Source organism: Myripristis murdjan, chromosome 3 (assembly GCF_902150065.1).
Source record: "Myripristis murdjan chromosome 3, fMyrMur1.1, whole genome shotgun sequence".
Classification (NCBI taxonomy): domain Eukaryota; kingdom Metazoa; phylum Chordata; class Actinopteri; order Holocentriformes; family Holocentridae; genus Myripristis; species Myripristis murdjan.
This window is the reverse complement of record NC_043982.1, coordinates 7,148,515-7,171,120: the sequence shown is the minus strand read 5'-3', so window position 1 is coordinate 7,171,120 and position 22,606 is coordinate 7,148,515. Positions and strand designations below refer to the sequence as shown.

Below are 22,606 nucleotides of genomic sequence, written 5' to 3'. Positions count from 1 at the left end.
TTGATTTTCAAGTGTGAATCCTTATCCCACGGCTAACTGTTAACCCTGGGTTAAGTAGGGGTGTGAATCAAGGCTAACCTACTTAGTTAACCCAGGGTTAATAAAGAATGCAAGTGTGAAAAGGGCTTATCTGTGAAGAAGATTCATGTCTGTCTCCTGGAGCGTCCATTGGAAAAAGCAAGAGGAGTAGATTTAATTGATGCTTGACGTGAATGCAAGAGGGAGAAAGGAAGAAGAAATGGCCACTTGCACTATTGTAAAGTTTTTATGTTTATTTCCACATTCTATTCCAGGTTTCATCATGATCTGTACATCTGTTGATCCAGTAACACAGAGGATGGCCGCTCCGAAGAGCCACCCAATCAGGATGCATTGATAAACAGCTAGCATAAATGTTCTCATCATCAGGTTACCTCATTCATTTTGGCCTTTTGATTCAGAAAGATTTCTTTTGTAAACATGGACATTGAGAGAAAATCCTGATAGACTTAAATAGAAAGGCCCAAGTTTTAAACAACATTTGAAAAGATTCTCTTCTTTTGATTAAACTGAGTAGAAACAGGCAGGCATAAACTAACGGAACACAAGCTCATATTGAACCATTCTAGGACAAATGCAGTTTTCACGACATGCAGTGCTTACCTAATTCATACTGAAAGTACCGCTGACAGACCTTCAGAGGTTCAAAGTACTTCCTTTGCAACAGTTTGTTCCCAACACAGGCTTCGGACTCTCTATCGCATTATTCCACTGTAGGACAAGGGTGATCACAGCAATTCCAGCACCAAATCAAAAAGCGTCTGAGAATACCCAGTATTCATAGTCTGAGAGAAGTCGATGAGCCCAAGACAGAAAGAAATGATACCTGATGCCTTGTCTTGACCGCTGATCTGCCCTTGGTGTGCCATGAATAGGAGAGTGAGAAGTGAGACCCTGTTGCTTTCGTGTGCTGAACTAGGTAGAGATCCAGAAAACGTCTTTGAAGACAAAAGTGTCAAAGGAACACCCAGGTTATCTGCCTAAAACTTTACCACCACATCTGATAGGAGATCTACATATGATTGGTATGGACCAGGGTGCTGTATCTGGGGTCTGAGCCCTCTCACTGAGTTAAATTGCCTGAGAAGCTAAACTCTATACATTGAAGTCCATTTAAATTAAAATTGCATTCTGCATAGTTTCAGTGGAAAGTGTCTAAATTTCCCTTGGAGTAAATATACCCATGTTGCATAGAGGTTTGAAGCACTCCTAGAAAAGCATCTGAGGACCAAAAAAAAAAAAAAAATCCTACAGTTTTTTTATTTATTTTTTTTAAATTGGCTCTTGTCTAGGAGTGCCTCAAACAGAACCTGTCCCGTCTCTGATATTCCTGGAAGAATATTTCAGAAACCGGTCATTTGACACTGTAAATATTTGCATCTGGAGAAGTGACGTTATGAAATATTCGGAGGTAACCTTACAGGCAGGAAAGTATACAAGACAGGAAAAGCGAGCCAATTCTGAACATGGCCTCTAATTTAAACAAATTTTCCATCCCATTTAACAAAATAATCAAAATGTTTTCACAAGAAAAATATTCACATCATATTGCATAAATGTGTGTTGGAATGAGGTCAATGAATGTAGATTAAGGAAATCACAAAACCATCAGTCCCTGCTGGGAGCCCCAGTGCTCTGAAAACACCCGGGAGGGGGAAAAAAAAAAAAAAAAAAAAAAAAAAAAAAAAAAGACTGTAAGGCAGGGATGTGTGACTTAAAATCAACAATCCCTGTCATATAAATCAATGAAAATATTCCACTAATTCTGAGTAACAAAACATACCCACTGGATCCTAAAGACTGCATCATGTAACTGGTAAAAATTTAATTCATTTGGAGGTACTGCAGTCTCTGTGGAACTGACTACGATGCATTTGGAATGCCACACAGATTGCCTGAACAAGGGTATGATTCTCAATTTAACAGTAACAAAACAATTTTACACTCTTCAAAATGATTCAAAATGAGAAACGCATGCTTCTTTGTGGGCATAATTCCAGTAATATGGAGTAATATGGCAAATTCTGGCATCTAGAAGAATAAAACATATTCAGGACTGTTTAATTGTGATAATGCAACACTTTCTAACACAATACTCCTCAATGTGATGAGCCCAAAATATATAAGAGGTAACTAATGTATTGTACAGTACAGTAACAGCAGCACAGACTGGGTTTTCATGAGCAAAACAAAATGCTCTGCAACAGAAAATAAATACAACAGAATGACACCGACGTAGCTTGTAAGAGTGTAACAATGAGAGAAAAGAAGTCAAATACTGGCAAAAGTGTAAAAAGGCAGTATGCGTTAAGTTGTCCAAACTATGAAATGAGGGATATGAGGGGGAATGTTGCTCGACACGGCTTGTTCAATAGGACAAAACATTCGGAATGATAGGAAAAATATTTTAATCGAACTTCGCCAATACCTGTGATATCAGTGTATTTGTATATTAAACGTTCCAGTGAATGTTTTTGTCCTATTAAAGTGCCTGAGTGATAAATGCAAACAGAAACCATGGCAAACAACCCGCATCTTCTGTAGAAGTGTACAGTACATGTAGAGCTTTGGAAGCTTGGAGTTGGAACGCAGTAAGCCACAGGACAGAGGGCACGACCGCGGCCCCGAGTGAGGTAGTAGTTTGAGTGAATATGATCTTCCCAGGGACCCACGTTGGCAGCTTGAAGAGAGGTGTAGCTACCAGTAAACCGAATCACTGGGCTGGCGGAGTGGGCCAGAGAGGAGGGGGCTGTGGCTACAAAGTCCCCACTCCCATCACTGAAGGCCCATGTGCAAAAGATATCCCTCCTCAAAAGGAAGTGTGTAACTGCTCCTACCATAATGAGCTGTGTTAAATCTGCTAGTCCACGGACAAACAGATAAATCTCTTTACAACATGCTTTTATATCATCATCCATACAATGAAAAATGAAACATTCTTAACCCTGTTCTGAAGGTCTTCTAGACTATAATAAATTAAAAGTAGTTTTTTGTTGTATTTAACAAAGCAGTTTGTGTATGAAGTTGTTAGACACAGAAAAAACTGGGAGTAAACCAGCTGGGAATGGTTCACTGTGACCATGGCAACCTGATGGCGGAGTGCAGAGGTGAGTGACGCTGCCAGCAGTCAGTAGGTTGCCCTTAATGGCCTGGTCCCATTAGGGCAGCTTCATAAATAGGCCATTATCAATGGAAGGGACAGGCATAGGGCAGGGGAACTGAAACAGACTCATGTCTGCTGTGAGGGCGGCCATAGCGGCGGGGTCATGCTCGATCTGTGTCCTCAACGAAGGGTCGATCTTCTCGAGCCTCCGCTTGATCCTCTTGGCTTCCCTCTCACGGATCAGCCTGGCTTGCCTTTTTTCAGGCGTTTCATTGGCCCTCTTCACACGCATGGCCTCCCTGTCTCTCTGCAGCCTGCGTGCCCGCTGCTCCTCTGTCTCCTGCATCCTCTGCATGCGCTTGGCCTCGCGGTCCCGAAGCCTCCTCAGTTCCCTTTCCTCTTCCGTTTCACATGCCCGCTTCGTCTTCTTGGCTGTGCGCTCACGCTCTAGACGCTGCAAGCGAGCCTCCAAGGGCTCGTTCTTCCTACGCAGAGCCCACTTTCGCATGGGCGACTGAGACTCCATTAGCTGCTGGTAGGCCACGCAGCTGTTACATACCAGCAGCACCCCAGCAGGATATACCGGCATGGGGCTGAGGATGTCTGGGATAGGAGGCAGGCTTGTGGAGGAGGAATTGAGACTGTCAGGAATAGATGTGAGCGATGAGCCTCCGGAGAGGAGACTGTCTGGCAGCGAGTGGAAAGAGGATCCTTGGTCGGAGCCTGCACACGGTCCGGGGCCTGAGCACGGTCCGGATCCTGAGCCTTGGCCGTGACACGGTCTGGGGCCATGACATTGGCTAGAGATGGGGCTTGGTCCTTGACATGTGTGTTGGGCTTGGCATGGACTGGGGCTGGGGCCAGGTCCTTGGCATGAGCGAGGGCCCTGACATGGGCCGGGGCTGGGGCCTGGTCCTTGGCAGGAGCGAGGTCCAGGGCCTGGGTTGGTCATGGGGCTGCTGGAGAGTGCCTGGGAGATGGAACATACGTCCCTTCCACTGCTGACCTCCATACTGCTTGTGTTGAGAAGCTCTTTAAGCTTCTCCCTATGGAACACAACAGAGAGATATGGAAGTTGAGACAGCTTTTTTAAAAAAAATTTTTAAATAAAAATTCCCTCGTTTAGGTTTCTTGAGGCTGACCTAGGATTCTGCCTCAGCATTCTGCATAGCTGTCTACAGTGGTGTGATCATTTACAGTTCTGCATGAGTGGACGCGTACATGGACTGTCAAAATACTAGACAGCAGTGGTCAAGTTTTTACTCCTGTGTTAAAAAAGCACTGATAAAAACCGACACTGCCGTGCTCACTTCCTCTGAAAGTCTGAAAGAATGTCCAGATCAATGACTTGGGATATTAATCACCATGGATTTAATGAGAACCACTAATTAATTGTATATGGGTGATTTAAATGAGTATTTTAACAAAATTAACTGAATGTATCTGTCTTTGTAATTCAATCTGTATTCACTGCAGGTCATAAAGCTTTCAAAGGATAACCCCCTTGTTGAATGTGCACAAAGAAAAGCTAAAGGCTCCTGGCTGCTTGAGTTTTATCTGTTTATGAACAAGTACTAAAACAGAAAGATTGTCATCTGCCATTTTAGACTCCTCAGCTTTTTTCTGTTCCCAAGAACATCACTAAGGAGTCTGGAAAAAACATTTGATTTTGCATCAGGGAACAAACTCTGCTATTAAAATTTGTTCCTCTGGATGGGATGATATAATATAACTGCCTATCGTGAGAAAAAAAAAAACACTCACAAAAAGTTCATTGTGGTGAATTTCAATTATTGGGATAATCGTGAATATCTTCACGATTGACTTGAAAAGGCTCATAAATATACATTCCTAGATTGATTTTCTGATTGGTTTAGTTCTGTGTGTTCTGAAAACAAAACAAGTCATTCATTTACCTGCATTTACAACACAACTAACTGAACCATATGAATACAATACCAAGTTGATAGAATGATTCTTTTTATTCATTTTCTTGTCTCATTGAGATCTTTTATCTACCCCAAAACTACATGTAAGTAGTTGACTGAACTTAAACTGAAGCACAGTGACGTGAAATCCAGAAACTTGGGAGCTATACTGTGACATGTGTTTGGTGAGAAAAAACACACATTTAAAACATCTACATAGTGCTTCACAGTATATAAAAAAAAATGAATCATCACAGATTATTGACCTTAGATGAGCTACAGCAGAGATGAGGTGCAAACCTGTTAAAGTTGTTGGTGTCTGTGAAGTGTGCGCCACAGACAGCGCAGTTGGAGAGGCGGTCCTCAGAGTGGATGAGAAGATGCCGTCCAAGAGAGCCGGGCGAACTCAGGGCTCGCCCACACACTGGGCACACATAGCTCTTGGTGTTGCTCATCATAGTCGTGTGCTGTTTGAGACGACATGGCAGGGTTGGAGAAAGCAACAGGAAAAAAAGGGTTGCTGAAAATATGCCACCGGTGATATAAGATCCTTGCTGTTTTCTTTTTGTGGTGCACCTTAGAACACCTTTACTTACACAGAAACTATATGACTTAAAACACATTGAGTTAAACCATATCCCCTTTTTCTGCCCATCATGTATATATATTATTAAACTATACTCTTTTTTTGAATTGAGCATCCACTGAGAGGTTTGGAGAGTTCAGCCAGTGACCAGGGCACTGTATTAGCTCTGAGCCTAAAGAGGAAAATTCCTTCACATAGAGCTCTTAAAACCTGGCAGAAATCACAGAACTGGGAGAAACTGGAAATTATTATTATGATTTACCAACCAACTGGATATTTGAATACTCATCATTAGCAGGAACTCATCTTTGTATATATGTTTTCATATGGAGTGATGTAAGAATTAATGTAAATGATATATGAATATACGAAAACAAGTATGGAGAAGAAGGCTGAAACAAATCTTCTACCACAGGACAAAAAAATGTGACCATTTCCGTGCCACTAATAACAATGATCTAATGAGGAAATGGATTGTCTTCATGACTTTCCTCCTCATGTGTACTTTACTAATCTTGGAATGCGGCACCTCAGTGAAAAGGAAACAACGAATATAACAACAGTGTGCATATGCCTCAAAAATAATGCTTTAATATGATGAATCTCAAACTGCAAGTGACCTTAATACTTATGTTAATAAATTATAACTTCAGACCGATTTGGAATGCAACGAAATCTCAAAAAGATCATTAGTAAAGTTACTGATTCAATTTAGTGATTTAGCATTCAGAAATTAAATAGAATCACTAATTGATAACTTGTTTGTAACTTACTGATTAGTAATTTTACAATTACAATGTAAATGTGAACAACTGAAACTCAAACAATAAAACTGCAGAAGCCTAAGATCTGTGCAGTGCAACAACAAACATGGTGTTATTGCCCTGTTATTGCAGGATTCATCTGTAATCAGTGACGGGCATGTGCTACCCTGAAGTGCATAAGTGCTCAGCACCATGGTGACAGAATGCACTTCATCTTTAACCTGCTTTCAGGGTTTCTACACATTTCCCTTTTCAAAATTCCAGACTTTTCCAGCCATCTTGGTTGATGTTTTTCAGCTCATGTGTAAAATCACATACTACTTATAGCAACATGTTTACCAACTGCTACATGTTACGTTCTGTATCTATACTAATGTTAATTCATTTAGTGGAGGGGTGACCATTTTGAGTCACCCTCTACACTAAGAGGGTTAAGACACGTCATAAAGCTTTATCACTTGTCAGCCTCGCATTGTTGGGTTGAGCAAAAAATGAGACACCGGGTGCTGACGATGCTTTCACAAGATCGCTGTGACCAGTGACGGCTGCCTCGCCCATTTTAGAGATGTCAAATGATTGCATACACAGTTTGCACCATGCACCTTTTGCACCTTTTCTGTTTTAGGGTCCTTCACCAATCATTTTTTTTTATATATTTTGTTAGGATAAGCCACTTTCCCATCTTGTGGCCCTGGATGGGATGGCACAGCAAGTGCGGCTGTTGATTTGAGCATCGTAACATGGACAGGTGTTTGAATCACTCAGTGGAAAACATTCAGCTGGCTGCACCAAATGGGCTGGATTGCAAGGGCTGGACTGCAGTCATTAACTCTAGCTACTGTTGGATTATATCACCAGTGAGCAAATACTTTTTCATTAAGATGATCTTATCTTGATCCTCCATAAAAATACAATAAGGTAAAAAAAAATATTTTGTTCAGAACTTGAAAACATCATACAAGTCATTAAACATAGAGTCTTAGGTTTACAATAGGGCTAGGTGATATGGATAAAATCAAATCAACTGAATACCTCGATATCAGTATTGCAGGGATGACTATTGGTGATTTCTTTTGATATTTACATGCCAGAGATTTTTGATAAACAATCATTAGTAATGTGGATATGATGACCAAGCAGGGAGAAGCAAATAACAAAACTTCTAGAACAGTCTAAGTTCAGAAAGTTGCATCCCTTTACTGAAATGCAGCATTTCAAACCTTGAAAAGACAACATATCCAACTCCAATTCTGACACAATATCTAGTCTCGTATCATATTATCAGTGTAATGCAGATATTTTGTCTAGCCCTGTCGAACAATACCTATCTTAATCAACTGTTATTCTACATTACAAAACACTGCAAAAAATCTGACCCCATTCTCAAAATGCTGTTATATGACGAAGTAAGCACTTGACTGGATAATACTACCCTTCGCCCCTCTCCTACAAGCAATTCATTCGTTCACCGATGCTCACGGCTACTTAGGAGCTTTAAAGGTTATGACCCACCCACTACTAGCTTATTAGCCACTGGCTGCACTAAGGCATCTAAATAGGCTTCCCAACTGGATAAGCAGAGGATAGGCAATGCTGTTCTCACCTGGTAGACATGTGAGATGAGCTTCTCAGGGCTGCTGAAATCCAGTGTGCAGAGAGGACATACAAAGTTGTTGCTTTGGTCTGCCCCTTCCTCGCTTTCCTGAGGAACACGAAACACTGTCAAAATATTTTTCAATGGCAACACAGGATCCCACAGAACAAGCTACCATATGTGGATCATTCAAAAACTTCTCAGCCCCTTGATGTTTTACAGATTTTGTACTTTTACAAAATGGTTTCAATTTTGTTTTTGCCTCTACACAAGAAATACATGAACAGTGCTCTTTTCAACCAGTTAACAAAAATCTGAGAAATGGTCGTGTTTTGCTTGGATCTCAAATACATTTTGAAACTGTCTTCTAGCACAACAAAATGTGCTACAAATCACAGTGGACAAAAACCTAGACATGTATATTGTATATACTGTATGTTGCATTTATTTGTAGCGAGCTTATTTATTATTCTTATCCTGACAGAAATTTTATTTATGTACCCAACTGGAACAAACAATCCATTATGAAACCAAGTGGTGTGCTGATAAGCCGTTATGTTAAGTAACCAATTCTTGTCTCTTGTCTAATTCTTTGGCCTTGGTGGAGTCACTATTATATTCTCATGTTTCCACTGAAGCATTTCTACAACTGTGATGTGATGATGGGTTGAGTGCATCAAGCAGCTCCTCGCAGGCCTGCTGAGTCACTAACAATGACATAACACACTGTGCAGTCACAGATGTGATTCACATGCAAACTGAAATAAACTATGATTTCAAACAGAAGGTCTGAGAGCAAAACATATTGGCTAATATCTGAGGTGCTCTGCTGAGGCCTGTTAAATTGTGCCATCATTTAAGCTTGTGTTGGAAATTCATTCTTTTTCAGGGTTGCGGGGGGTTGGAGACTATCCCAGCACTAGGTAAAAGGCAGGGAAACATCCTGGACAAGTTACCAATCCATCACATAGTTAAGCATATGTGCAACTAAATTCACAAACATTCACAGCTATGGGCGATTTAGAGTCCCAAATTCACGTGACCTGCAGACTGCAGGAGGAAACTGGAGCACCTGAAGGAAACCCACACAAACACGGGGAGAACATGCAAACACTACACAGAAAGGACCCAGGCCAGGATTTGAAGCATGGACCTTCTTGCTGTGAAGTGACTGTACTAACCAGTAACCATCATATGCCTATATTTACAATGCCATTATGTAGCCTAAATGACAAAAAGAAAAAAATATTCTCGTGCAAATGCTACCAGTTTTGTTTTAGCTGTTAACAGGTATTTTGATGAAAAGGCAAGCTTCTGCCAAGATTTTAAGCAGGTATCAGTGCTTCCTGTTTCCCTGTTTAATCTGGCCTGATGATCTGCCATTTCACTCACGCTATGCACAAGGTAAACCTGTTCCTCAGCAAAAATAATAGCCTATTGGTCAATGCCAAAATGATTATCTAAAATGCAGAGTTATTACTGTACTGGTTGAAGAAATACTTCGTCAACAAAGTGTGGTGGCAGGTCTACTGAGATTTTATGTCCATTTAAGTTTCAAGACACTGTGCTTCTAAACATGCCAGGGACTTCTGTATAACTGAGGGTTGGTATGGCATGTTCCGAATAGAGCAGAAATTAGAAGCTATCAAACATAAAAATAGAAAATAGAAACTTGGCCAACACCAAATTAAGGCTTCAATCATACTGTGACAGATTATCTAGCTGGGCACTTCTCAAGTCTGTGAAAGCTGTTTTTCAACCAGCACACAACTAACAATTGGCAACGATGGTGTCCTCTGAAGGTAGGAAAACAAGATGACAGTACAGACATCTCTAGGAATAATGTAAAGGAGACCAGAAACCTAGACGAACAAACACTGCTTTACACTTTCAGTCAGGGAGCCTTAAAGCATGCATATGGCCTTTCCACAACAGCCACTTTGACATGAAATAGCAGGTAAACACAGGTGCCGCAAAGGAAATTAATGAAGGTTCTGCTCCATTTAGGACTGACAGAGGCTGGGTCCTGCTATTGTTCATGTTGGCTCGCTGGAAAGACTCTGCTACACGTACATGGAATAGAACCTTAATTAATGTCATTAATAACGTGTTTTCCTGCTATTCCATGTCAAAACATCTGCTGTGAAAGCGGTCTCTTGCATGCAGAATTTTTTTTTCCAGTGGACTGCAATTTGAAATGGCCATTATCCACATTATACAACTATTCACCCATTGGATGCTCTACCCCATTTTCCTGTGTGATGTGTGTGCCGACCAAGGGCCTGTCCCTCTCACCTCCTTGACTCCCGCTCCCTGTAGGCGGCACTGACTTCTCTTGGTGGTCATGTGGTCGTCAGCTGAGGTGTTGGAGGACGAGTCTTCACCGTGGTTGTCAGGGTCACTATCGCTGTCTTCTATGGAGGCAAACACAGCCCTATCAATACAGACAGACAACAGAACACAGAGCAGGGCTTACTCTCACTAACACCCCTCAATCCAAAGACGTCCTACGGAATCCAGTCCATCCCTGTCCCATCCCTCCATTCTGTACCTGAGATACTATCCTGCCCTTGCAGTTCCTGGGAGTTGTTGCTGTGGCATTCGCTGTCCTCGGTGAATTCGTCCCTCCCGTCCATGTTAATAGTGTGCTGAAGGCCTGTGATGCCTGAAGTGTGGAATGGCCCTGGAAGCACAAAGACAGTAACAGTAGGTAAAGTAATGCCATAAAGCACCACGGGCTGTTGCGACTGGAGGGAGCATAGAGTCATGAGCATACCGAGGTGAAAGTTAAACTACCCCACAAACGTTTCAAAACGTTTGACTGGGATGTGAAGGGTTATATGAAGGGTTGTGAAGAGAATTCTGCTTTCTAATTGGTTAATTACAAGATTGAATTAATCTAATCCAGTGGGATAAATCATTTTTAAAACATTCATTTCAAGTAGCCCGGGCAGGCCAGAGGTGGAGAAAAGAAAGAATGGAAAAATGCCTATTTGGAACAACATGACAGCAAAAGAAATTGAGGATTTATGTTTGCCAATCTGCAGCACGTACCATTCATTTCCCTAAGTAGAAAATGATCATGTGGGAGCCAAGTGGTTCTTGTGGTGGTTTGAGACAGTAGTGCCACTTTCTTGTGTGTATTGGCAAGTGCGCCGCCCACTTAGGCAACATGAAGAAAATGAAACGCTTGCATTTATAAAAAATGCTTAGAATTTTATTGGATTAAGAGGGCTAGTTATGATGATTTACGATGATAATATCAACATCGTGATGATAATTTCCCGCCCATTACCAAAACTGGCACTGGAGCCAGTTTCAGCATTGGTCCGTGCACTTACATAAAAAGGACTGAGACACATGAATGAAGTACAAAATCTGAAGGGTTACAACTGAAGATAGCGCAAAAAGAGTTGCCAGATATTACTTAAACAAAAGACACTTGAGTTGCCAAATATCACACTAATAACCACTACGACATACCAAAAATATAAACAGATGAAATAATAATAATAATGATAATAATAATAATAAATCTTTAATTATACAGAGCCTTTATACAAAAAATGTAGCTGACTCAAAATGCTTTATAATAAAATATAATATTAAGTGAAGTAATGAGGCTGTACTAATACAGTCATTAAGCTAATCAGTATATTAATTAGCAAATTTTTCTTTCAGTATACTTGTCTTCTCATAACAGGCAGTGCTAATATGAACTCCAATTATTAAAGGACCAAACCAGTTATTTTGCATGTTCTGTTTACTATCTACGATATGTACACACTTAATGTTTATGCTAATCTTTTCCCAAGGCAAGCAGTTGTATTTCAGAACTCTGATATCATTTTCCTCCCTTTTATCCAGCCACTGGTTTCCCTTAATTTCACTATGATCTGAAAATTACCTTTCAGAGACTTCAAACTTTATTCACACCAGCATTCATTCACCGTATTAAAGTCGTCCATATTAATTTTCCTAAGAGAAGCAGCACTGTTGTGTTTTGATGACCTGAAATGGGTTGGAGTGAAAAGCAGATGCATTTGCTTTACACAGCTGTTTATCAGTTGGTTTATGAATGGCGGCGACTTTGTTAGCTATGGAGGCAGAATACTATAAGGTGGGTCTTTCAACTAAAAATTCACATTTGAAAATCAAATTCAAAACCACTGGTATGGTGCTTAAAGGAATTATAATTATAGTTTAAAGAGGAACAGTTTCCTCATTAATATGCAAACTTATGCAGCAAGGTGTTCCAAATTCTAATCAGATCAGCTACTATGTTCTAAAGAAAGTTGCCAACATGAATGCATTAAACTTGGTCTAGACACACACACAGACGCCACCATGACAACACAATGCCCTGAATACCACGTACTGCGTTGGTGGGGCACATGCAAGAATGTGTCCGTCCACACACACATACACACATACACACACACACACACACACACACACACACACACACACACACACACACACACACACACACACACACACACACACACACACACACACACACACACACACACACACACACACACACACAGATGCCACCATGACTACATGACGTCCCACATACCATGTAGGCGGGACATCAAAAGACCTATCCAAGAATTGACTGCACAATACAACATGACTGTTTTAAAGAAAAAGTTCAACCACAGCTAGAGCTCAATATCTGTGTATTATTTGAAAGATCAATTAGTTATGCCTGTCAAGTTTGAAAACTTCAGCGGGTTTGTACTCATGCACTGCATGCAGTGTAGTTCTGTATCTCCATAGCAACATAGAAATAGCATCCACTGTCACAGCATACCACAAGAAGGTATGAATTTTTCAACACTGGTGCATTCACCTATATAGAGGGGTTCTTATTTTTTTCTATTGCCAAAGCCCCTTAAAAATTTATTGAGAAAACATATTTTATAGAACATTGCCACTTGCCAATTTTGCTATTGTATTTGACTAAACAGAATAGTAAATATGATAAATGTATAATGTTAGCCCACCCCCCCCCCCTTAGAAAGGGGGGGGGGGGGGGGGACATTAAGTAGTAAATCAACAACAAAACATAAAAATTTACATTTTCTGGGGGCCTTTAGGATCCCCTTAGGGCATGACCCAAGTTTTGTTTTCATGTGAACCATCCAACGAGGTGATGCTCAGTTAGCGAACAGCTAGACGAGCCTACTGACATACGTGCACACACATCAACTTCATTTGCATCCCAACCCCCACTTTTTCACACACGTATACACTCACACGTACATGTTAGCACAGTTCGACAGCCATGCTGCAGTCCCAGGGGGAAGCAGCCTGCTCTCTGTTCCAGTAGCAAACTGCCTTGGAGTCAGTGTGCTTCTCTCTCTCTCGTCCTCTCTCTCTCTCTCTCTCTCAGTACCACCCACACACTGAACAGCCTGGCTCGCCCTCTGTCCTCCCTGCTTGTACGTAGCTCTGACAGCTTCTATATCTATACCATCAGCTCTGAGGGGGAGGATAAAGCCTCATACCATGGCAGCCCATATGTGGCTCATTTAACTCCTTGTATTGCCTCCGTCTTCGCTTTGTCGTAGCCCTTTTGGTTGCAATGTTAGCCCCCCCTGTTCATACACATTCATTCTCACCCCTGATCTTTCAAAAGAGAATATAATTAATAACCCTTCTTCAGCTGAGGTAATAGTTTAATGCTCCTCAGGCATCACACACAGAGCATCCCTCTGATTCTGATAGCTAAAATTAATGATAGCTTAAAATCCAATTTTCTTCCCTCCTCGGCTTTCTCTCCATTAGCACAGATCAGAGATGGGAGCGAGATCCTGACTTCAGTTACCTGAGACTGACAGAAGTAATTACAGCCCCTGTTACAATCCTGGGGTAATACACACACACACACACACACACACACGCACGCTCCCTCTGTGTCAGGAGAGAAAACAGAGCTATAATCTTGAGGAGCCTTCTTCCCAGTCACATACACAACAAGCATGGTTGTCATTTGACTATTTACTGCTTGTGAGAAGTTGGTATGTGAACACAGTTTGGGCACTTTTCCCATAGAAATCTAGGCATTCATTAGCACTGGTAGAGTGGGTCGGAGTGTTGAACTATGAACTACTACAACAAGCTGGCTTCACGGCACACGGCCAATGATTGATGTGTGAGAGAGATACCCATCCCCCCACCGCTAGGCTCTGTCTGTACATCTGTCTCTCCTCACCCCCCTCCCCTCCCCTCCTCCCTCAGTCTCTGCCACTGTGATGTTATCTCTGAGTCTGTGTGTCTGTAGGCAGGAGGTGACGCAGTGTCTGACTGAATCCAGACAAAGAGACAAACTCATCAGCCAACAGACACAGAAGAGGGAGAGGGGAGAGAGGAGGGGAGGGGGGAGGACAGGAGAGGAGATGGGGGTTGGGGGGTGGTGGGGGGGTACACGCAAAACAAAACAGACAAAAGGGAGAATGCCAAAACTCTGCTCAAACACCAAGCAATGGGGGTCCTGTTGAATTCAAATCCCCCCAACCCTCCTCCTCCTCCTTTCCACCCGCTGTCCCCTCCAAAACACACACACACACAACACTGTCTGAATCTCCAGGAAGTGCTGGGGCCCCTGTCTTCCATCCATACGGCACTATGCTGTTCAGGAGGATGGGGAAGCAGACATCAGTTTTCCTAACTAGTGAAAAAGGTGAAGAAGCTTTCTTGTTTTAGGGTAAAATCTCTTTTTTCTTACAGGCACTTACTTTGTTTTTCAAAAAGCATCTGAAGTGAACCTAATGCTCCTCCTTGACCATTCCACAAACATTTACCTTCTTCTACTGTGTTTTTATTCCGCCTGAAAGACCACACTCTTTCCCTGAATGCATGCCGGCATCATGTCATCATGAAATATTGTGAAATTTTACTGAGCTGCAACAGTTTGGAGGAAATAATGGGAATATTATTTTGAGTGTTATGGGAAAATGCAGCATCAATGTAGTTCAGGTGTGGGACCCAAAAAAATAAAACAAAAAGACTGTGGGTCTTCATAAAACATTAATGCCAAAACTTCAAATACTCTGCACTAACCTGTCGCTAGTCATGAAATACTTTTATCTCTACAAAATTTCTCATCCCTATTTACAATTTTAAATGACAAAGAATGATTAGCAAAAAAGGAAAACAAAGACTTTTTCAAGCAACAGTGCCTATACGTACAGCTATGCTGTCAAACAAACTCCTCTCTATTTACTATCAACTCCAGGGACACATTCACTTTTCTTCAGAAACCACCCTGCACCTCCAGTCCTAATTAACTCAGACTATATAATTCTGTTTTTCTTGGAAGGTTGTTGTACAGCAAACTGAAGGAGGAATGCAAACACAAGTAGCGAGTCACTTGGAAAAGAGAGCAAAGAAAGCCTCAGACATGAGCAGAAAGAAACAGCACTGTTGTACTATTGTCTGGAACTCGCTGTGTGTGTGTGTGTGTGTGTGTGTGTGTGTGTGCGTGCGTGCGTGTGTGTGTCAGCCCGCCTGCCTGTCAGACTGTCTCCCTGCCTGTCTGGTCTGTCAGTCTGTCTGTCTGGTCTGTCTGTCTCTTGGGGCCAGCGCTGTGCATGCATTTCATACCTCATAAGAAAAGGCAGACAGGTAAAACAATCAAGGCAAAAGCAGAGGAAAGTCAGTGTACAAATTGGAATGGTTCAACTCACACTCTAGTGACAGGGATGGTAGGGTTTGTCTGTCTAGCCGCGAATTAAACGTGTGGTATTTGTGACTGCCCAAAGCCCAATAATGTATGCCAACATACAGAGTACTGGACTCTCCTGAAGGCCTTCTTCTCTTGATTTACACACTTATCCAACTGTTACAGAGCAGCAAATGATCTTAACTTATTAGGATCACTTCAGCTGCAGGTGCAAGATGTATTTCAACAACAGATTCAGCAAACTATGTTTAGAAAGGAGGGCTGTAGTACACATAACTTCAGATTATACAGTGCAATCCCTTTTGTGGACTGGAGCTCATCCTAAGAAGTAGTCAGCCTGCTGTCCACTGTGAATGTGGTCAAGCGGCACAAGGCCAACAACCAATGCAAAGGGATGCCAACTACATATTCACTCCGATACTAATGCTGTAGGAAAATGAGCCATTCTGAACTACACCAAATACATTTTTCATCAGAAGCTGATGATATGAAAAAATTTGTATGAATAGGCCTAGACATACATGGGTCATTCTGAAATAAGATAGAAACACAGATATGAACTTGAATCATGAATATGGCACGATTAATTGTAGATTAGATCATATCTTGAATGGCCAGGCCTGACTTGTTCAATACATTGTCTGAATCTGAGATTTCGGCACAAACTGAATGGATTCCCTCCAGAAGCAAAACACGCAAAAGTTGAGACGCCTATCCCGTGGATCATGGTCATACAATGTCAGACTTATGATGTAAGTTTGTAGACTAATGTCTCCACAATGACTGAAGGTAGGGGCCTCTGTTAAATGAATGACTGTGTGAAATTCTAATAAAAACTCAGAGACCAGAAGCACTGATGACCAGTATCTGTATTGTGTTTTTCCGGCATATAAAACATATAAAGAGGAAATATGCCACGAGGTTTCTCCTAATTAAAACGAGGTGACTGAAATAATAAGACATAAATCATAATCTACATCAAAATCTGAAATTACCAGCATACCACTGCAAGTTTGGACACAGTCTCAAAGATCAGCGACTACCGTTTTGTATTCTCACACAAATCAGCCAAGCAGAAGGAGAGTGAGATTCAATAGCGGCAAGGAAGAGACAAAACCTTTAACTGTGCGTTCACGTCTCACTTATACGAAACATCATCAGGAAGCAACAGACCCAACAATACCCGTGTTTTCAAATATCATCTGCTGATATTAAATGCTCTGATAAATTAATACGTGATGTCATAAAGCGCCCTATTGGCTGGTTTGATGCATTCTATTAAAAGCGACCGCGGGCATCAACGATGGCAACTGAAATATTGTTTATGCAGGCCACTACGGAGACAATAATCATATGCGGCATTTGTATCAAACAACGTGACTATCAAACCGATAACTGCCACGACATAAATAAATCTCACAATAACTCGTAAAATAGTACTGTACAATACCTGGGATACCTACAATTAACTTTGAAGGGGTTGGTCTGTTTTCGCCTGGACATATTATTGCCCACTCCCGGTTAAAAATTGCAATCTCCTCCTATCCTCGGACGATTACCCTATGACTAATCCAGGTGTATTCCGCACAGAAACCCTCTTGCAGGGAGAAAAGCAATGATGAGAACAGATGAACAAAATAAAAAAAGGGTGAACAATTCGTCCACTCAAGCGGCAATTAATACACACTGGTGCTAGTCGGGTCCGTTGATAGAGGTAAAACACGTAGAAAATGCATTAGAGAGTCACATTCTTGCAGCCGTAAAAAAGAGAAGCAGTTCCACTCGATCAATGGGGTTTAAAAAATGATACGGATAATAATGATAGGCTGCCGTCCAAGCCCGAGCAGAGGCACCGAGCAGCCCCGAGCCGCTCCGATCCCGTGTCTCTGTCGCCAGAGCACTGCAGCGCTGCACGAGCTCAGCTGATCTCTCACGTAAAAGCACGCCGCAACGAATTGTGGGATATCCAGTAACTACGGCGTTTATGCTGCGTTCAGGTAGGATGGGAAAAAACTGACGGTGCGGCGCAATTACATAGTACAATACATTTAACATATACTTAAGAATGTCTCTTAAAATATCTAAAAGCATACAAACACTGGCAACGACAAAAATATGCAGATGTAACCCTAATCCTACAACCATATTGGCCTATATGAAGCCTTTTTAATATTCACATGAATTTCTCCTAGGTGCTCTGGAGTCCTCCCACATTCCACAGACATGCAAATCAGCTTCACTGGAAACCAATTAGCCATAGGTATGAATGTGGGTGATTATCTGTGTCATCCCAGTGCTGGACAGAACCAACACACACAGATTCAAGGTGTTTCCTTGCCTTCTGCACTAATCTATTCTAAACAGGAATAAACACATAAAGACAATAAATGTAGGCTCTTTCTAATCTTTTCCAACACTCATTTAAGCACAAATGCACTTGTTTGGCTGCAAACCAAACACTGAGATGTCAGTGGCAAATATAAAATACAAGTAGCTATGTCCTATAAATAGCCTCAGTAAGTGCAATAAGTCTTGTAAGGAGAGAGCGTCACGTGTCATTCAGGTAATGCCCTCTTTTCAGCACAAAGGTGAACCTTGCAGAACATCACTCAGATTTTTTCCTGAATCCAGATTCCTCATCTGAGTGAGACTAGATGTTATGGCAAAGCAGGCTGCTTAGTGGATCGCTTGTATGCTAAACTCACTTAGTGTAGGCAGCACATTTTCCAGTATTAATATCTGTTTTGTTCAGAGGAAATGATTTGAAGATAATGCGTGTCAGCGGGAGTGTTATTTCTTCCGTAACAGAGCAGATAAAGATCTAGGCAAGTGTTCAACAAGTATCTAAAAGTGTTGAATTAACTTTGCTGGGCGTGGACTTGAGATGTCTTGAAAGGCTGTATGAAATTAAATGCACCTAAAATGGAGTTTGGCATGACGTTCTGTCCATACAACAGAGAACAATGCATAATTTGGCCCGTCTTGACATTGAATTTCTAAGTTCATAAGTTCATTTCTCTTCCACATACCAACAACATGCAAGTGAGTGCCACTCTAAATTGCCAATGGTCAGAAATACGAATATGAATAGGAATATCTGCCTATAAAAATTCCGAGATGAACTGCCTACCAGCCCAGGGTTTCCCCCAGCTTCATGTACTGTATGCTGGAACAGCCTCCAGCCAACAGGGACTCTTAATGGGAATAACCAGGCAAAGAACCTGAATGAAGAGAATTCGTTATAGGCATGTTTTGAAATTAAGTAAATCATGGAAACACAATTTCAAACTCTGACTTTACAAATAGTAATTACCACTACAAATTTCAAGTAGATGGCTTGTATCTACTATCTTTCCCATGCAACATGAACGCATCATTCCATTATAGCTTGTTGGGGTTGTAATTGTGTCAGTTTAATTATTCTGTCAAGCTGTTCAAAAATGATTAACAGGGGAACAAATATTTTACAGGGGGCAACTAGTCAACCTGTTTTGAAGAATCAAAGCAAACGGAGACTGTATGGCAGGAATCCACTATTAGTACAACCCCGCAGTAGAGATGCAAACATCGATTCATGTTATGCAAAATGTGTGAATCCCACACTGGATGAGGATGTAAATAATTTTACTGTTGTGACTTTGGCTGTGCAACATGTACAAACTCAAAAGTTACAATATCGTTGGGCAAATACCTCAGTAAAGATATTGTGATGACATTGTAGGGGTGACTGCTGTTGCTTTCATAAGATATTTACACACAATAGATTTTTGCTAAACAATCATTAATGTGGATCTGATGACCATGCAGGAAGAGACAAATGATAGAGCAGTCCACTAAGTTTAAGAAAATTCAATTTCTTTCCTCTAATGCAGCCTACAACACCTCTGCCATATCATGTTATTTTAAACATCTGAAATGCCAGATGACATCTAGTTTCATATAACAAGATTGATAAGATATATTGCCCAGCCCTAGTTGTGACTCCCACCTAAAGGTCAGAATTTCTTTAACGTGGCAGGTTTTGCCTAAAAATGCTTTCTCTTCTCAAAATAACTAGTGGCCAAAGGTGTTAGAAAATACACTGTATGAAATATAAGATACTAACACTGTCTTTAGGTAACACCAGCAACTAGCCTATTAGTTATACTCTAAACAGTATTAAACAAATTCATAATCAACTCTTCACAATTACAAGTCACTACAGGTGTTAGTCAAGACAAATGTATTGCATTGAATGTTTTTGACATCAAGTCGATTAGTAGAACAAGCTCAGTTCACTAAAACAGATAAATAATGTCAAACTTGAGCTCATACAATTGTGCCTAAACCTCCTATTAGCCTATCTTTGGGGTCAATTTGACTCCATTCAATGTTTAACATCTCTAAATATATGAGTAACATTGTTTTTTTGCTTCATATTTAATGACTTTTCCTAATTTAATTGGGAAAAGTGGGTAAAAATGAAATTAACATGATGATATATTTTCAATGTCCTGGACACATTTTGTACTCAGTGGTTTATCTTTGAGGTCTATTTGACCCCAGGCTGTTTTAGCTGTATAAAACATAAAAATATGGGCATTTTACACTAATTTGTTTAATTGTTTGGGATGAAGCTGATGAACTATAACATGCTGTTTGTAATCTTCAAAAAAAAAAACAAAAACAAAAAAAACCTCCCTTTGCTTTAAGGCCCTCACCTCACTAGACATAACCAGACCTGTAGTAGTGAGAGCCACAGATAGTTAATGTGACAACTGGGAGCGAAAACACGATTCCCAAAGGAACTCTGATCAGACGGACTGAGTGGGGGAGGTTAGGCTTTATTTAAAGGGCTATTGAGGTAGTCAACAAGACACATAAAGTACCTGACACATAAACTTGGGTAACAGTTGTTATTATAATCATTGTCTGGAGGTTTAAATTACTGGGGTCAAACTGACTCCAATTGATTAAAAATGTTGGTAAATCTGAAGGTAACAGGAGGTTTAATTTAAGTGCACAACTGAGGTGTGCAGGTTACTTACCACATCTGACCGCTCGCTTTGCCCCATCTGACATATTCCACATTTACTAAGTCAGTTAAGTCAGTTTTGTGAAGCTTGCACAGTGAGCCTTTAACACACACCTGAGCCAAGTCCCCTCATGTCATCACGCCCATCCCCACGCTGACTCCTGGACCATCATCATCATTATCTCTTGGGTGGCAGGTTACCGTCACTAGGTGGAGCCCCAAACCGCGCAACTCATGTCATAACATTACGTGGAGTCGTCATCACTGATTGCCACGAGTGAGGTGTACGGACCGCAGCACGACGTTGACAGGGAAAATTGTATCCATCCGCAGAGTAGAGGAAATATGCCATCCAGCAAAATTACCTTGTCGTATCGACGAAGTATATGACGTTTTTATATCAAATGACAGATATCAGACAGTATTTTCATCGAAGTCAGAGTCGCGCTGTAACCTATTATTCCTTGCCAAACAGCCGACCAGACAGCGTTAGCTAGCTAATGTGAGTTAGCCTAGCCCTTTATTGTCGATGCACTACCACTCAACGACGATGGAATAGAACTACCGTTAAAGCTAGCTGGCTAGTGGGCTAGCGATGACAGCATAACAACACAAACAATTGTCAATGAAACGTATATTCATAAATAAAACATATTTCCACTATTACCCATGTTGTCCAAAGGCATATAGCATAGCAAGTGGATGTCTCGGGCAGAGATAGCGGTTAAGTCCCCTTAAGACAGGCTACTGTACTGGTATGGTAAAGTTCCAGCTACGTGCAAAAAGCGAGTCCGCGCTTCTTTCACAAACCTCTGGGATGTTTCAGTGTAACCCTCCGCCTGCGGTAGATGTGCTGAGGCTAGAGTAGCCACCATTTTGAATGTCTAGTCTGTTCCTCCCTCCATTGCTAATAGAGAAGATTCCAGTTATTTTCTGGTATCACCACGGCTAGTAAGTATAATTTAAGAATTATATTTTGGTGAAAATGTACATGAAATAGCGTAAGGCATGGTTAATCAAAAGTACTTTGTCTGTAAGTACGTTGACAACTCTGCTTGTGGCGCTGCATAGGAAGTCGCAGCCTTCAGTTGTACCGGGGTTGTGTCTGTCAGCAGCTAAGTCAGCTTACACCGTTAGCAGAGCGTTAGCCTCGCTAGCCAGCTACCTGCTGGTCTGAAGATGTGAAGCTAACTAACGATAGCTATTTGTGTTCTGTACGATGTGTGGTTAATGTAAAGCTAGAGCTACAAACTATGGTCTGGTAAGATCTGGTTATCATGACAGCGCCGTTTTAAACGCAGGTTTGTTGGTCTTTAGCTAGCTAACGTATCAATCGTTAGCTTATTAGCTCCTCTGTCAGTATTTGGGGGTTAGGTGATTGAGTTGCTAGCGACTGGCGAGTTCGCTAACGCCAGAGTCAACTTGCTAGCTTGATAATCCTAATGCTTCAAGGAGGCCTCGACTGCATCATGTCATGATCGATCGGCGATCAAGTTCAGGTGTCATGCCCAGCCTGAAATGGCCTCTCCTGTTTCGGTTCGACAGCGCTGTAATGTGCTAATGGAAACGTCAGCTAACTCGGTGAACTAACGTCAGATGAGCTTATGCTAACTTACTGTTGCAATGTCAGCTCGTTAAAACCTTTCCCTTCTGGTTTCACCGTAGTAGATGTTAGTTGTCAGGTTCGGATGTTATGTATCATTTGAAGTAAGTAAGCATGTGGCGTTTACTCTGGCTTGGTTAATAACATTTGCAGAGTCATGAAATGTTGGTCTACCTACGTGTCAGTTGTTACTTAATTTGATATATCCTTGGGGGTTGCCAGGAAGCTAACAAGATTTAGCTCCGCACGTTAACGACATGGGATTCGTTTCATTTGCTCGAC

At 41.4% G+C, this 22,606-nt stretch overlaps 2 protein-coding genes across 12 annotated transcripts in view; one reads left to right on the top strand and one right to left on the bottom strand.

Annotated features, from left to right (window-relative positions):
- Positions 1–249: 249 nt before the first annotated feature.
- On the bottom strand, positions 250–22,522 carry znf821 (zinc finger protein 821). 9 transcript variants are annotated; one of them, XM_030044923.1, is made up of 6 exons: positions 22,503–22,522; positions 10,566–10,697; positions 10,310–10,428; positions 8,024–8,122; positions 5,371–5,537; positions 250–4,188 (listed from the first exon to the last, which is right to left on the bottom strand). In XM_030044923.1, the coding sequence occupies exons 2-6, from the start codon at positions 10,648–10,650 to the stop codon at positions 3,198–3,200; spliced, it is 1,461 nt and encodes a 486-aa protein (XP_029900783.1). In that variant the 5' UTR covers positions 10,651–10,697; positions 22,503–22,522; the 3' UTR covers positions 250–3,197. The 9 variants fall into 9 exon arrangements, with proteins under 9 accessions (XP_029900783.1, XP_029900776.1, XP_029900790.1 ...); XM_030044916.1 differs by lacking the exon at positions 22,503–22,522 and adding an exon at positions 21,532–21,581; XM_030044930.1 differs by lacking the exon at positions 22,503–22,522 and adding an exon at positions 21,389–21,523 and having other exon boundaries at positions 10,310–10,448.
- Positions 21,526–22,606, top strand: part of ap1g1 (adaptor related protein complex 1 subunit gamma 1) — a 32,347-nt gene continuing 31,266 nt past the window's right edge. For all 3 annotated transcript variants that reach the window (XM_030044860.1, XM_030044866.1, XM_030044856.1), the window contains exon 1: positions 21,526–21,672. The gene's annotated coding sequence lies outside the window, so the exon portion shown is untranslated. The remainder of the gene's footprint in view (positions 21,673–22,606) is intronic.